The 14,751-nt window shown below is 45.6% G+C and overlaps 1 protein-coding gene across 1 annotated transcript in view; it reads left to right on the top strand.

The window, feature by feature from the left end:
• The window catches only part of LOC308127197 (membrane-associated guanylate kinase, WW and PDZ domain-containing protein 2-like), an 84,771-nt gene that overhangs the window by 31,338 nt on the left and 38,682 nt on the right, over positions 1-14,751 (top strand). The window contains exons 5-7 of the mRNA XM_080492068.1: positions 4,661-4,718; positions 6,721-6,842; positions 9,778-9,960. Of these exons, the coding sequence (XP_080348194.1) occupies positions 4,661-4,718; positions 6,721-6,842; positions 9,778-9,960 (363 nt within the window). The remainder of the gene's footprint in view (positions 1-4,660; positions 4,719-6,720; positions 6,843-9,777; positions 9,961-14,751) is intronic.

Here is a 14,751-nt window from a genome sequence, read left to right as displayed (position 1 = left end):
CCTCCTGCTGGTGGTGAGAAAACCCTCCACCTGTGAACGCCCGATAGATGTTGTGGCACGACTACAAGTCGTAAACATCCCCCCCCCCCGCTCCGGGGCTCCATCGCGAGTGCCCCCTACCTGAAAACTTGACATTTTGGTTGTGGATGCACGCGGCACGGCAGCGATAAGCAGTGACGGCTTTACAGACACACACACACACACACACACACACACACACACACACACACACACACACACACACACACTCACACACTCCTCATCTCTCGGAGTCAGCTCTCCATTGCAGGCTGCTGACAGAGAGGTTATAGACAGTGCAGCCAGACAAAAGAGAGCGAGCAAAAAGACAATCCTCCTAAGTTCAGCTTTTATCGACACACTGCTCAATGTGTGTGTGTGTCTGTGTGTGTGTGTGTGAGGCGCTGCAGTCATGACTCTCCACCAACAGCACAAAGGAGGACAACGCAAGTGAGGGACGTCCACTGGCCACCGGATAAGAGAAAAGGGTTACAGCCACAGCGAAGAGGCCGTAGCAACAGCCTGGAGACAGTGGAGTTCAGGCAGATCGAAATGGTACATTTTCTGTGCTTCAGCAGGCTCTGCAGTGCAACACACTCCACCTCTATTGGGAGCAAGTTTGAGTCCATCGACGGGTCCAGAGACATTTTGGCCGCGGTTCCACCGCACATTACGTGCCGGAGCGGCAGGGTACGGTACAGCAAAGGGCACCCAGGTCCAACTCTGTCACACACTCCCTCCGCAGATAGACAGTTAAAATGTAGGCGGGGTTGTACGGGATTTCTGATTTTCTTTCAGTGGGGCACCGCGAAAACCCGTCCTGCCCCGCCCCGGCACAAAAAGTGCTGTGGGACCGCGGCTTTAGATTTGTGTAGGGCACAATGGGAAGATCACCTTTTTGAAAATGGTCCAACTCTGTTTCCATGTAGACAGAGGAGATACTGCTACTGTGCATGCACACCACGGCAACTGCAGTAAAGAGCCCGTCTGCACATGTTCAGTAGATGCACGATAACAACAATGTTTCTCCAGACTGTCATGACTCCCAGTCCAGGTTCTCCTGGGACTTGGTTTGTAGTTGACAGTCAGTAAGTTTTTAAAAAAGATAAAGAATTTTTCTCTCTTATTCTAGTGATCAGCCCCAAAGCTGGAGATGTTAGATACATGCAAACTGGCTGAGATTTAAATGTTACCAAAAAAGAAAATTGTCAAGAAACAAGTGAGCAGAGATTTAGAGATATTTACGGTTGACATCCAGTTGTTTTACTTCCCGAAAGAAAGTGTTTTAAAGGATCAAGCTGTGCGTTTCCAGTCCGTCTGATCATCTGACCGCTGGTGTTTTTCCCTCCGTCGGCCCTTGTCGCCATGTTGCGCCACCAGAAGCTCACGGTTTGATTTGATGAACGCCGGCATTAGCACAACTGACAAAAGGAATGGAAAATAAGACCTACATACAGCAATGCAGCAATTATCCTTAAAGAGAGAGGTCTGCCGAGTCCGTCTTGTTACTGAAGGCAGAGACATTTCGAGCTTCCTGCAGCTTCTTCTGTGGACATTTTAATGGAAAAGCTTTTCATTAGAAGGCTGCTGAGATACACAACGGCCCTTTGATCTCCTCTATTTGTGTGTGTATGCAAAGTGATACCCGCAAAGTAAGTATCATAATCTCTACGTGTGTGTGTGTGTGTGTGTGTGTAGCACCCTGCAAAGGTGCGAACATGAAACACTCCCGTTCATATTTAATGAGTGGAGATGGGCTCAGAAATGTGGCGGCGTTCACAGAAGGTATTCCCGTGGGCCGCCAGCCCGCTCGCAGCGCTCAGTTATATCACTCTCAAACCTGCGGTGCATTTCAGGCAAAACATAGTGCATCCTGCTAAAAGTTTAATCGTTTGTTTTAAGGGGAAGTGGGGTTCAGAGGAGCGTATGGCACGTGCCGCGCCAGGCACTGCCGCTGCGTTTTCCACGAGACATGCGAGTGTGTGTGCGGTGCAAAGTAGGTCGAGGCGTAGTTTTGAATGTATGCGGTGACCACAGTGCGTTATGTCCTCGGTGGACGCTCATCTCGCTGGAACGTTACAGGACCACACTGCCCCACCAACCACCCCATCCCACCCCCCAACCGCCCCAACCCTGGAGCTCTGTGCTAAACTCATACACGATGTACCAAATTTAATTCTGAAGGATTACACTATTATGCTAAAAAAACACTTGAGTCTACAAGTGGGAATATGCTTTAAAATGCTAATTGCTCACATCTTGGAGAACGAACGGGGCGTTTTGTTTTTAAAGACTTTAAGAGAAGGAAGAGGAGAGTCCAGTATGACTGTCAGGGTGTAAAGGGAGAAACGAAAACCGGCTTTGATCAGTGGGAACAGAGGCGACACATCCTGCAGCTCCAACTCGTACAGGAAACGTCCGGCGTACCACAAGTACTCAAGTCTGTTGGGCTTTGGGGTTTTCATGAGTCTCCACAGTCACTTTGGGTGCAGAAATCTCCGCGGCTGAATTACCTGGAAGGAGAAATAACGCTTCAACGGCCTCATCAATCACGGCAGAGCTGCTTGTAACGTTTCAGGAGTTTGTTTGATTGACTGACGAGCGTTAACATAATGTTGCCCGAGAGGGTGAAACAAGTTGATTTTTATTTAATTCACTGTCATTACTATTAAAAACAATGACGTCTCCTCATATTTACCAAAGGAAGCAGGAGGCCGACCACGCATTGTGTCACGCGGCATCTTCATATTTCACCATAAACTATTCAGATATGGAATCCCTTGATAATAAAATGCTTTTGCTGACCTTCCCAATGTTAACAGGTTTTTATGTTGGGATGTAATTGGTGTTTTTATTGGATTTTTATTCTGCTTTTAGACAAATTTTGCTCATAAAAACTTTATCGCCTTTTTTGCTGTAATCTTTAGTGAGCTACTCTTCTGTATTTTACGCTGTTTGGTCCTCTGTGCTTTTTAAAGTTCAGCATGTTTGCAGATGACCTATCCTGCTACGACACAACAAAATAACTAGAGGCTATAAATATAATCAACTTTTACTGAAAGGCCCATTTTCTGAAAAGGAAAATGCAAAAAGGACACGTTTTTCACTTGAACGATGCAAACAGGTCCTAAGATGGGGTTCATTGAAGTTTGGTATTTTACAAAGAAATTACATGTCGATCTACAAACTGGTGCATGTGGCATAACAACCAAAAAACGTTGGTGCAGTATGCGACGACTAAGGCAACTCGTGTAACAAAGGGAGCAGCCAGAGCAATGATTTGATTGACTGAACGTATTTGGATATTCCATACAAAATAAAAACATAGAAATGTATATTATTCAATATGATGGCATGTAAAGATCCCGAGGATGACACTAAAAAGGTCATAAAAGGGACTTATTTCCATTGTGGTCCTCAAAAAAAAAAAAAGAAAGAACGAAATAGTGTCGTTATAATGAATGATGATGAATTAAATACAAAATTTTACCAAAAAGACGGTATACATTTAGAATAAATAGATAAATACAACTTCTACCTATACAAATATATTGCACAAAATGATGTATCACATATGTATATATACATTAACAAAATAGGTTTTCACGCACTAATTATTTAATAAATGGAATCATTTGTGTAAATAAGAAATAAAAAGTATGCATCAGAATTTGGTTAAAAAGTAAATGTCAATAAGATAAGATAAGAAAACTATGAAATTCTGGATTCATCTTTTCATGTGCGCGAGATCACTTTTTTGAATAGACACGTTGAAATTTGATATTTCTGCCTAAAAACTGCTTTTTCCACTTTTTAAATACTCATTCCTGCAAGCGTCTCACTCCAGAGTCAGAATACAAATAATGGCATCGGTGATTAATTACGTGAGTGAGTTTTGCCCAGTGCTTCTCGTGCACTCTGCGTTTAATGGCACCGCGCACGCTCCGTGATTCGCTCTTTCAGCACCGACGCTTGACATTCACACTTTGATATGTCATTCAAATTCTACACCACAAGTGCCGTGTTGTTTAATCCGTCCGTCATTTGTCAGCGGCTGAGTGTCGCCCGCTATTTATTGTTGATAAAGTTTCTCCACCAACATCCGACTGAACGGGAGTCTGCCGCCGCGAAGGTTCAACAGGCCTCGAGGTTCCAGCTCCTTCTCACCCGCGTGTGTTAATCTATGCAAAGTTCCCACATCAAAACACAATATTTACAGCTTGGAGAAGATACACGGCATAAATAATTCACAGATTTAAACTCAGCCACTAGATCTATCAATATTTGGTGTTGCTCTGCATCTTCATTTCTTCTCCCTTTAAAGAGCCAGTAGCCTCTTTAAATCACTCACTGTGACAAGTTGCCGTGGAAACGCAGACGTGTTTTTATCTTGTGTCATGTTGCCATCAATTTTTCATGAAAGATGAGATTTCTAAAGTCTGCTCACGCTGCGGAGGAACACGGATCCCTTCCAGTCGAACGCGCCACGGCGCCATCCGATCTCTGTTAATGAACTATTGTTAAATTATGCTGCAAACTTAAAGCGGTTTTCATGCCATGATCAATATGCTGCCGCTGGAAGTTCATTGAATACACAAGCGCCTTCATTACAGTTGTCTTGTTTTGTTTTGTTTTCTTACAGAGCTTCCGTACGGCTGGGAGAAAATCGATGACCCCATTTACGGCAGCTACTATGTGGAGTAAGTCTGTCTTTGATTTCCTGTTCAGGCTGCGGCGTTAATCACATGTTAATACTCCTTCTGTCTGCCGCGAGCCGTTTTACTCTCTCACCTGCTGTCTGAAACACTCATGGCGCAGGTACACCCATCAGCCAGAGCATTATGACCACTGAGTGGTGAATTAAGCCTTTTACTTTGTACGAGTCAAGTCGAAGGATGATTCTGCTAGAAAAGATGGCAGCTTGCAGTCTTTCAATCTGACGGTATTAAACCAGGGCTGCAGGCTGGAGCAGTGGATCGTGCTCTCGCCTCACAGCAGGAAGATCTGGGTCCAAAAACATGTATGTTTGGTTGATTGGTGGCCCTAAATTGCCCCGAGGTGTGAATAAAAGTGTGTGTGTGTTTTTCTATCTGTATTTCCTGTATTATAGAACGTATGCGAGAGGAACAGGGAGAAAGAAAGGAGATAAAATGTCGACACGTGTTTTATTAGCAGGGCGTCATGTCATCAGCTCACATCTCTCGCCCCGTCTCCTTCTTACCTGCACAGATCGTCCTTCTCGTCTCGCTTTAGTCGTTTTTCATGGCAATTACAATCCTCCTGATGCTCCATGGTCTTGAGCTTTAAATATTTTAGATTTTTTTTCTCACCTTGGTGTCACCGTATGACCTGTAAACCGCTGTGCAGCGACGCCCCAATAGATTCAGGTCATTTCACTTGTGGCTAATAAGATTTAAGTTGCACGCCATGGGACTTTCTCGCCAGCGTTTAGCGGCGTTAACGATGAGTCCTGGGTGACAGACTCATGAGGAGTCGATGCTGACCTCCAATCGAGCTACTGCAGCATAGACTCTGGCTTCCCACCACCCAAAACACCAACAAAGGGAATGGGACCATTAAAAACTGAAGGTCCTCACAACTCCCTTAAAGGATTTGATGCCGAAGTGGGCCAGAGGGGGCCGAGACAGTATCGGGCAGGTGGTCGGATGTTACCACAGATCAGTGTACATGTGCAGGTGAGCTCAGGACCAACGAGTATTCCTCATCTGTGTCCGAGCAGCTGCAGCGTGGCGTCCCCTCCCTGCTCAGGGTGCGTCCTCTCTCTTTTTGGCTCTCCACTCCAGGTTGCAGGGACGTGGCTCTATTTTTAGCCAAACTGGGGGGGGGGGGGGCTTGACTTTGCTTAAAAAAAACCTGCAGGATGACACTTACAGTATGCGCTGCCCTGCCTCGCCTCCAGCTGCTCTTATTGTCTCCATAAATAATATAAAAGAAAGTTTCCAGACCTCGAAATTATGTAAGTATGTAAAAATATAGTCGAGCTGTTTGGTGATTAGTTCTGTGATGCTGCGGGGTTCATTAAAAGATAAGGAGTGTCTGTGCGTGTGTGTGTGTGTATGTGTGTGTGTGTGTGTGTGTGTGTGTGTGTGTGTGTGTGTGTGTGTGTGTGTGTGTGTGTGTGTGTGTGTGTGTGTGTGTGTGTGTGTGTGTGTGTGTGTGTGTGTGTGTGTGTGTGTGTGCGTGCGCGTGGGTGCGTGCGTGCGCGCGCGCGGGAACATGCATGTGTGAGTGTGCACGTGTCATTTGTGCATGTGTGCGGGCGTGTATGTCTGTGTGTGCGTGTGTCTGTACGGGTGCACACTTGCATGTGTGTGTGTGTCTGAATGTGTGTTTCTGAAGAAAGTAAATAATGATGACTCATTATGTCACACTGATAAATGACAATATTTGGGGTCTGTGACTGTTTCCCCTGTTGAAGCTAAATTAAAAAAAATAAAATAAAGTGAGACATTGGAGGGATTCACTGTGAAGGTTTCCTCTAGTGAACAAGTAAAAAAAGCCCCAATCAACCATTGTTTTCTGTCTTTTACCCACCAGAGCCGCTCGGCGGACGTTACGTAACGTTTGATTAACGATCACAGCCAGAGCAGAAGGAGAGTCGGTTTATAAGACGGGAGGCTCGATTAAGTGCAGCGTGTGTGATGTTTTTTTTTTGGTTTTTTCTTTCCGATATGGTCGCAGTCATATAAATAGGCGGACCCAGTTTGAGAATCCAGTCCTGGAGGCGAAGAGGAGGCTCCAGCAGCAGCAGCAGATGCAAAGCCAGGGTCTGTCCTCACTGCCCCTTCCCACCATCTACAGAGGTAAGAACATCCGGACGTCTTCATATGTGTGTTAACTTTACATTTTTCACCATTTCCACAAAGATCAAGCCTAAATTAAGATTTGTTAAACCAACATATATGCGGGCATTTGCTACTTTTCCTTGTTTGTGTATTTTCCTACCATGAATGCAGTAAATGTAATGAGAATCTCAAATATTATTTAAATTGACGTTCAATGTTTTATTTAATCGGATTTACATTCTTGTGAAGCACTTTAAATTCCCTCGATTGGGGCTTTTTAAATAAACTTACCTTGCTTCATATCAGTTTTTTGGAAACATTTTCTACGTTTAAATTCTTCTGATAGCTTTAATTACAGATGCTCTCTTCAAAATAAGAATTCTCAATTCATATTTGAACCGAAGCTTAGAAACCCACAGAATACCTAAAGAAAATGTGAATTCACATGTAAAACCAGCAGCAGACGGTTTCATATGAAAACCGTTGAAAGTTGAGGATACCCATCTTGGATTCATCTGGTCTCAGCTGCTCTCTCTCTCTGTTCATGTAAATCCCAGGTCGACTCCTCCGTGTTCACATCGGGGCTTTGTGGGAGTCGTACCATCTGTCGCGCGGCTCCTTGTTCTTCTTGTCGCTGAAGACGCTGCTTTAATACTCAGCCTGTATTTTTGGCTGGTCGTCGGGCTGCCAGATGAATTTGGGGCAGAATAGAGGCCTCGCTCCTTCAGTTTTAGGGCAGACTGGACTTTTATATACAGCGTACATTAGGGAGACACTTCTTTCACTTTGAAAGGTGTCAAATGTAGGAAAAGTAGTCCAGCCAATCAGGGCCCGAAGTTTTCAAGAAATCTTCTATCAAACTGCAGAGGATCAGAAGCTACCAATAAAGATCAGTAAACCAGCTGATAATCAATAACTTGCAGCAGTACTGTAAAGTCTAACATAAATAAAGTTGCTAACTTAGGCCTCGTCTACGCAACTTTTTTGCGTTTTCGATTCGGAAAAGTTTCGCGTTTACACTGCGGCGTTTTGAAAACGATGTCCGATGACAAGGAAATGGCAGAAGCGCTGAAAGCGATGCAGTTTGCATGTTGAAGCCACACACCCAATACGCTCTAAACATTAACAATGAGAATACACAGACATTCAAGTTGTGTAGATTTGAGACGCTTCATTTTCACTTTTTTTTAATTTTGTTCACAGCATCGTTAAGGCTAGTTTATGCCTGATCCATATCCAGAAACTGCCCGAGGCCTCCTGTCCATACATATTCCTGCCTGTCTTAGCGTACACAGTAGTATCACCAGGAAAGGCCCGTTTATGCTCCCGTCATGTATGTAAATCGGTGTGTTAGTTTCAAACGTGGTAGTAGTTTACCAGCTAAACCAGACTGAGATTAGACCTGTGATGAAAAATAAAACTTATTACAAGCAAAGAAAACCCGAATCTCCATTGCAACACAAACATGAGCTCATATTAGGAGATCAAGGTTGTTCCCTGCATTAGATGAGTTACATGCGTCACATCAACTTCATTACTTGGCCTGCTGGGTTTTTTTTTCCGGTGAGCCTGATAATTGCAGTCATTAGTCATGACAAGGTATCGTACAAAGAAAATATGTGGGTTTAAAGGTGATTCACTGTTGATTAATGTTTTCTGCTGCCTGATTCCAGCTCTCACTTTCACCCATTTTCCAGCAAACCTTGGAAAAAATAATAAGGTGTCTGGACGGGTGAAGTGGAGGTTTGTGCCGTTATGTTTACGTCCAAGTGAGGCTCTCACTTCTCCTCCTGCCTCTCTCTCTACCTCCATCATCCTTCCTCCTCCTGCCCCTTCAAACTCAGTGGAGGATGCCAGCCGCTGCTCCTCCCTGCCCCGCTCGCTCCTGGCCCAGGTCGGCTCGGCGCCGGAGCGCTGCCACAGCCTCGGCGACTTGTCCTGCTCGCCACCCCTCGGCCGCAGAGCCGCCGCCCTCAACGCCGCATACGCGGCCTCCACATCCCCCGCCAGCGCCTCGCCGCTCAGGCGCGTCCTGACCCGGCGGATGAATACATGCCCCCATCACCACCACCACCACCATCATCATCACCACCAGCGGCAGCAGCAGCCGCTTCCCGCCGCGGCGTGCACGGTGGTGGTGGAGCAGCCCGTGTGCAGCCCCGTCTCCCTGTGGCACGTTGTCAGTAAGTAGGCCAGGAGAGAAGAGACGGAGGGCTGACCGCCGCTCTCATGGCTGCCTGGCCTGCGCACCTTTCCTGTGAGCATGTCAGGTGATGAGCTTTCTCCCCCCCCGAGGCGAACGAAGGAGTCGTGAGATGATCGCACGCTGTGACCAGCAGCATCACCTGGCATGGGATGACGGGTTCTCAGGATGTAAACTCTGACCTTTTCTGAAATGACGGGAGGTTTAGTTTTGTCTGGCTACGCTTGATGGCGCTCCTTCAGAAACCTTCCATTTTTCCCCACCTGCAGAAACTCTCCCCTAAACCCTCCCCCCACTCCCCCCTCCCCCTTTGAGCATCTCCTCCTCCAGGAGCTGAACCCCCTGATTGACAGCATGTCATCCGCTGAGTTTTGCTGCTTCTGAGACCGGAATGAAGACCCGCACCGCTGACGCTCTCTCCGCGAGGAAGCAACCATAGCTTAGGAGGATTCTGCGGTTAAACCTTTTGCACGGGAGCCAAAATACTTCAACTTCACCTGCATCTTTCAGCATCGCCGCCCCCACCTGTTGTCCAAGTTTGCTCTTCTGCTCTCGGCCCTGCCAGTTTTCCCGTGGCCACACCCATAAATGAATGGATAAGCTTTTACCAATGCTCCTCCTCCTCCTCCTCGTCCTCCTCCTCCTCCTCCTCATCCTCCACCCTGTGCGCACTGCCCCGCACCAACTCCACCGCAAAGCCATGGTGTTGTGAGAGGTTTTGTTAATCATTTTTGTTTGTGTCCTTTGTAGAAAAGCCGCTGTTCACGCGGGATCCCACGCAGCTGAAAGGCAGCTTCTTATCAACGGCGCTCCAGAAGAGCAACATGGGCTTCGGCTTCACTATAATCGGAGGCGACGAGCCCGACGAGTTCCTCCAGGTCAAGAGCGTCATCCCCGACGGGCCCGCCGCAGCCGACGGGAAGATGGCCACAGGTAAGCCTCGGGCATTGGCTCACCCTCCACCTGAGACTCAGTCCTACAAACAACAGCAGCTCTTCATCCACTCAGGAAGCCTCAGGTTAGAAGTGGCAGTGTGACGCACATTAACACCGCTCACAGCCGCTCGCTGAATATTGAACTGAAACAAAACCCCAAGGACAAGAAAAACACCTCACACCTGGCATCTATTTGGATTGAGTCGCACTTTTCTTCCTTGAATATAAACAAAAAAAAGGATTTGTGGCCGTCTCTTCTCTACTTCAGTCATATATCAACATCCTTAGGCCTCGTTTACACAATGATTCAAGTAAAAGCGCATCGTTTTTGCGTTTCCGTTTCAGAAAAGTTTCGCATTTACACAAGGTTTTGATGTAATTAGGATGTTGGGCCACTAGTGAGTGCTGTTCCTTTATTACGGTGACTGTCAACTACCAAACTACCAAGTCCTAGGAGAACATGGACTGGGAGTCATGACACTCTGGAGGAAACGTTGTTCTTATTGTCCATCTACTGGGCATGTGCAGAAAAACTATTTACAACGGCTGCGGTGTGCATGCGCAGTAGCAGCGTATCAGAAAGTCAAATGTGATTATTTTTTTAAACTATCTTCATATTTTCATGTTTAACACCTCAGTCAGATGCACTGGTTCAGTTCAATAGAGACTATCTTCTGTTCTGTTTGGGGTTCTGGGATAGAAAGAGAGAAATAGAGAGGACAGAGGGGTACAGGTTCTCTCGCGGTGGACTAGCTGGGAGGAAGTGCAGCTTTTCTACCACAGTGTTTCTCTATAACTTCATTCTGAAGAAACCCAGAAATCAATAGGTGTCATTTACTTACATATAATCCACTATTTGTGTCTGCATATGTTGCACTGAACCGTGCATTGAGCTGGCTCTGTCTGAGGTTATGCATGCATGCCTCTGTAACAACTGCGGAGATTTGTTCTTCCATTAATCATGAAAGGGACTTTATAAGCCCCATAACTCCTGGCTATGGCCACATGGGGGTTGGGACTGCAGCACACGTGCGCGGGAATCCACGCGGAGACGTGCACGGCAGAGACGAAGCATCTGTGGTAAAGGTCGGGGGGGAATAGATGGAGCGTGCTCGTGGCGCTGTCACTTTGCAGCGATGTGTCTGTCTGTTTGCACCCCGTGCAAAGGCAGAGCTTATAGCGGTCATTCATCACACATAATGTAAGCCGGGCAGGGAGTTTCCTCTGTAGTAATGCTCACTCCTCCTCTTTAAAACACCTTTGAATTGCTCTCTTATAGACTCCTACTTTCGCACATTTCTTAGGTCATAATCGTTTTTCTTTTTTCTTTTTTCTTTTCCTTTTTTGTGTGGGTGCAGCAGCCTAAAATAGATCCCCCGGTGACTAATAAAGCTTGCCCGGACAATCCTGCACGTAATACTGCACATAAGGCCTTTTCCTCTCTATCATCTCATGCCATCCTCCATGCTTTTGTTGTAGAATCCCCCTCTCTTTTCTTTTTTTTTTTTGTCTGTTCTTTCCCCAGAAATAACTGAGAAATCACTCCTTCACTCTCCCACTGTTTCTCGCTCCATCCACACCCCCCCTCCTCAGACTCTGTGTCCTACTTCTGCTGTAACAGAGCCGGATCGACTCTGAGCTCACACGCAGGGAAACACGGGCCTGCAGAGGTGTGAAACTCCCAATTTGAGATTTCTGCTGCTTGCCACCTTCTGACCCCTCCTGGCGGCCTCCTCTATGTGATTACACAGTCGAAGCATGTCGAGGATCATTTATCTCATTTATAACATGACGACTGCCTGTATTGCAGCTCCATCCGGGCGGGAATGTGGCCGGGATTCATTTTTCATGTGCAGCTTTTTTGGCTCTGATGTATTTTATATGTTTGCAAAGCAAAAAGGGTTGAGAGGTTCACTTTAAATGCCGCAGGCAGTGTTGGAAATTAAGTAGGTCTGTTGGTACAGTGAGCTTCAAACTGCTGCAGCTCTCATTCAGTTACTGAACTCCTCACATTGAAACTCCACAGTGTGGCTCACTGGGAATGTGGGGCTTTCAGGATTGGATCCCAGAATCTATACATTCTTTATCAAAAACACACTCAATATTCTAAATAGAATTCCTAAAGATGTAGCAGCTTATGGCTACTCTTGCTTTAGAATCCGATTGAAATACATTTGAAGGTTTTCAGTGAAGTTTCTCCATCCATCCTTTGTTCATCGAAACATGAAATGGACGGGTTGACACTCCGAGAGAAACAGTCACATTCGCACTTATGGACCGAAGGAAATATGCAAATTCAACACTGACGGACTGAAAATGAGGCCCAGTTTACAGAGCAATAGGGTGAAAACTATTTATTTTTGTGTCAGAAAAACTTTTTGAAATTGATGTCCGTTTACACGGAAAGGCTGAAGAAAATGTAGTTAGTATTCCAGGCCACAAGTTGGCGCTGTTGATTCTTTTCGCAATGAAACCACACACACACACATGTGCGCAGAGAATAATCCGCTAAAGCCATAAACAATGGGAGAACACGGACATTCATATGGACAGACGACCAAGTTGTATTGTTATTACGGTGACGGTCAACTACAAAACTACCAAGTCCCAGGAGAATGTGGACTGGGAGTCATGACACTCCGGAGGAAGCATTGTTCTTATTGTACTTCTACTGAGAATGTGCAGAAGAACTATTTACCACGGCTCATGTGCAGTAGCAGCGTTTCAAAAAGTGGCGTTTCTCTTTGTTTACATGGAGTCAGAGTTATGCTCATTTACTTTACTTTGTGTTTCCTCACATTGCTTTGTGTCTTTTAACATGGCGCTCTGTGTAAGGCTAAGTTGGCTCACTTCCTGGTCAGTTTTTTACCTATAAGTGGCATTTAACTTGGAAACATTTCATTTATAGGATTGGGATTCATATTGCATCCATTACACATATACAAGTCGAGTGCAACAAAAAGTCGTTTTGCATTTAAACCAGAAATGCAACAATATATACAGGGTTATAATGAATCTAGACTAAATACAGGACTATGCAAAATGAGATTATGCACTGAATGTACGGTATAGAATGGGTGTGCATGAGTAGAGGTGGGGTCAGCAGGAGGAGGAGTTCAGATTGAGAATAGTTGATGTCAGGGTCAGAATTCAAAAGGGAAACACATCTGAGAAAACGCTGCTCGTGGTTTTTGGTCCCGAGGGACCTGAAGCACCTGCCTGAGGGCAAAAGGGTAAAGATTCCAGGAGCCGAGTCTGAGGAGTCCTTAAGGACGCTGTGAGGAGAATTTGTATTCATCTGGGGGAGACATCTTTTCTGTTTTGGGCTCCTTTCAGTTCTAATGATCTGAAATGGTTTTGATTTAGTCTGTGTGCTTTTGATCATCAAAACAGAGCCCCAAAAGCTCTTCTACGTGCTTTATCTGCTTTTATGTTCAATGTTAATTTGTTTTCCAGAAAAATGGAATGCATTTAATTTCACAAGAAGGAAAAAAACTAATAGAAATAAAACAATACACATGTGGATGTATGATTCAACCTCATCAAATGTCCAAACAAGAAGGACTTGAGAAATAAAACAAACGTAACTTCTAGGAGGAACTATTTTGGTCTGTTTTGTTTTGAATTCATCTATCTTCTATGCCGTCGCTTCGTCCTGTTCAGGGTTGCTGGACGCTAACCATAACGTCCTGCATGAATCAAATTCAACTAAAAAATGTCTTAATATTAGCAAATTCATCAAATATCCCCGAGGCGAGACAGTAATAGGAATCAGGTTCTTTAGTTTGGATAAAAGCAGCCCATCGAAACATGATCAAAAGAGCCGATGTGGATAAAAAGAGTAGAAAAACGACCCTCACTCACGACCGTCATCAAACAGTCTTTTCTCTGTCCATTAAAAAGTCCTCTGCGGGTCTCATGTGGAGGACTCTTGGAATCACCCCGTCCTCCGCCGTGTGCCGCGCTCTCCTCGGGACCGAGGCCGCACTCAGCTGGCGCCATCAGTCACCGGGCCACCCGTGCATATTCCTTCTGACATATTCATCTCTGTCTAATGGTGTGTTCACGAGTCCATCAACATAATGAGAGGTCTCAGTGGCCCCGCTGAGAAGACGGGACCATGATAACAAAGCAGTGAAGAGTCTCAGCGTGGCGGAGGCTTTTGTTCAGTGGAGGCTGCAAGTTTGTGTGTGTTAGGATGACTTTTTTTTTTTGCTTTTTTCAAAAGTGCAGTGTGGTCTCGACGGTTTGCAGTGAGATGCAGCGTCACCGTGTCTTTATTTAGGGAGAATATCAAATAACTGATACGAAACAGCTCCCAAGGTGGAATTCTTCGAAAAAGCTCCGACTCTGTCTCCGTGGAAACGGGGAAAATGCAACTTTTCTGAAAAACTGCCACTCGTCACGCGCACCACGGCCGTACTAAATATGAATGGCTGTGGACTTGCCATTGTTAACGTTTAGAGCTTATTGTTCTCTGCTGCATGCGCGTGTGGTTTCATTGCAAAAACAACCAACAGCGCCTACTCGTGGCCTGGCATGCTCACTACATCGTGTTCAGCGTTTCTGCCCTTTTCGTGGCATAAATGAGAAACTTCTCTGAAACAAACAGGCAAAAACCTTCACTTGAAATGTCGTTGTGTGAAGAGGGCCGTAGAGGAAAGAAACCTGCAAAGTCCTAAGAGCAATTAGCCTCCATCAAAGTATGTAAATGGAACTGAACACGTTAAATCAGCAGTTTCCAACATGCGGCCATTGACCCCGTTCAGCGGCTTTCCAAAAATCTTTT

The sequence above is a fragment of the Lipophrys pholis genome (assembly GCF_963383615.2).
Source record: "Lipophrys pholis genome assembly, chromosome: 22".
Lineage (NCBI taxonomy): Eukaryota > Metazoa > Chordata > Actinopteri > Blenniiformes > Blenniidae > Lipophrys > Lipophrys pholis.
This window is presented reverse-complemented; position numbering and strand designations above follow the sequence as displayed.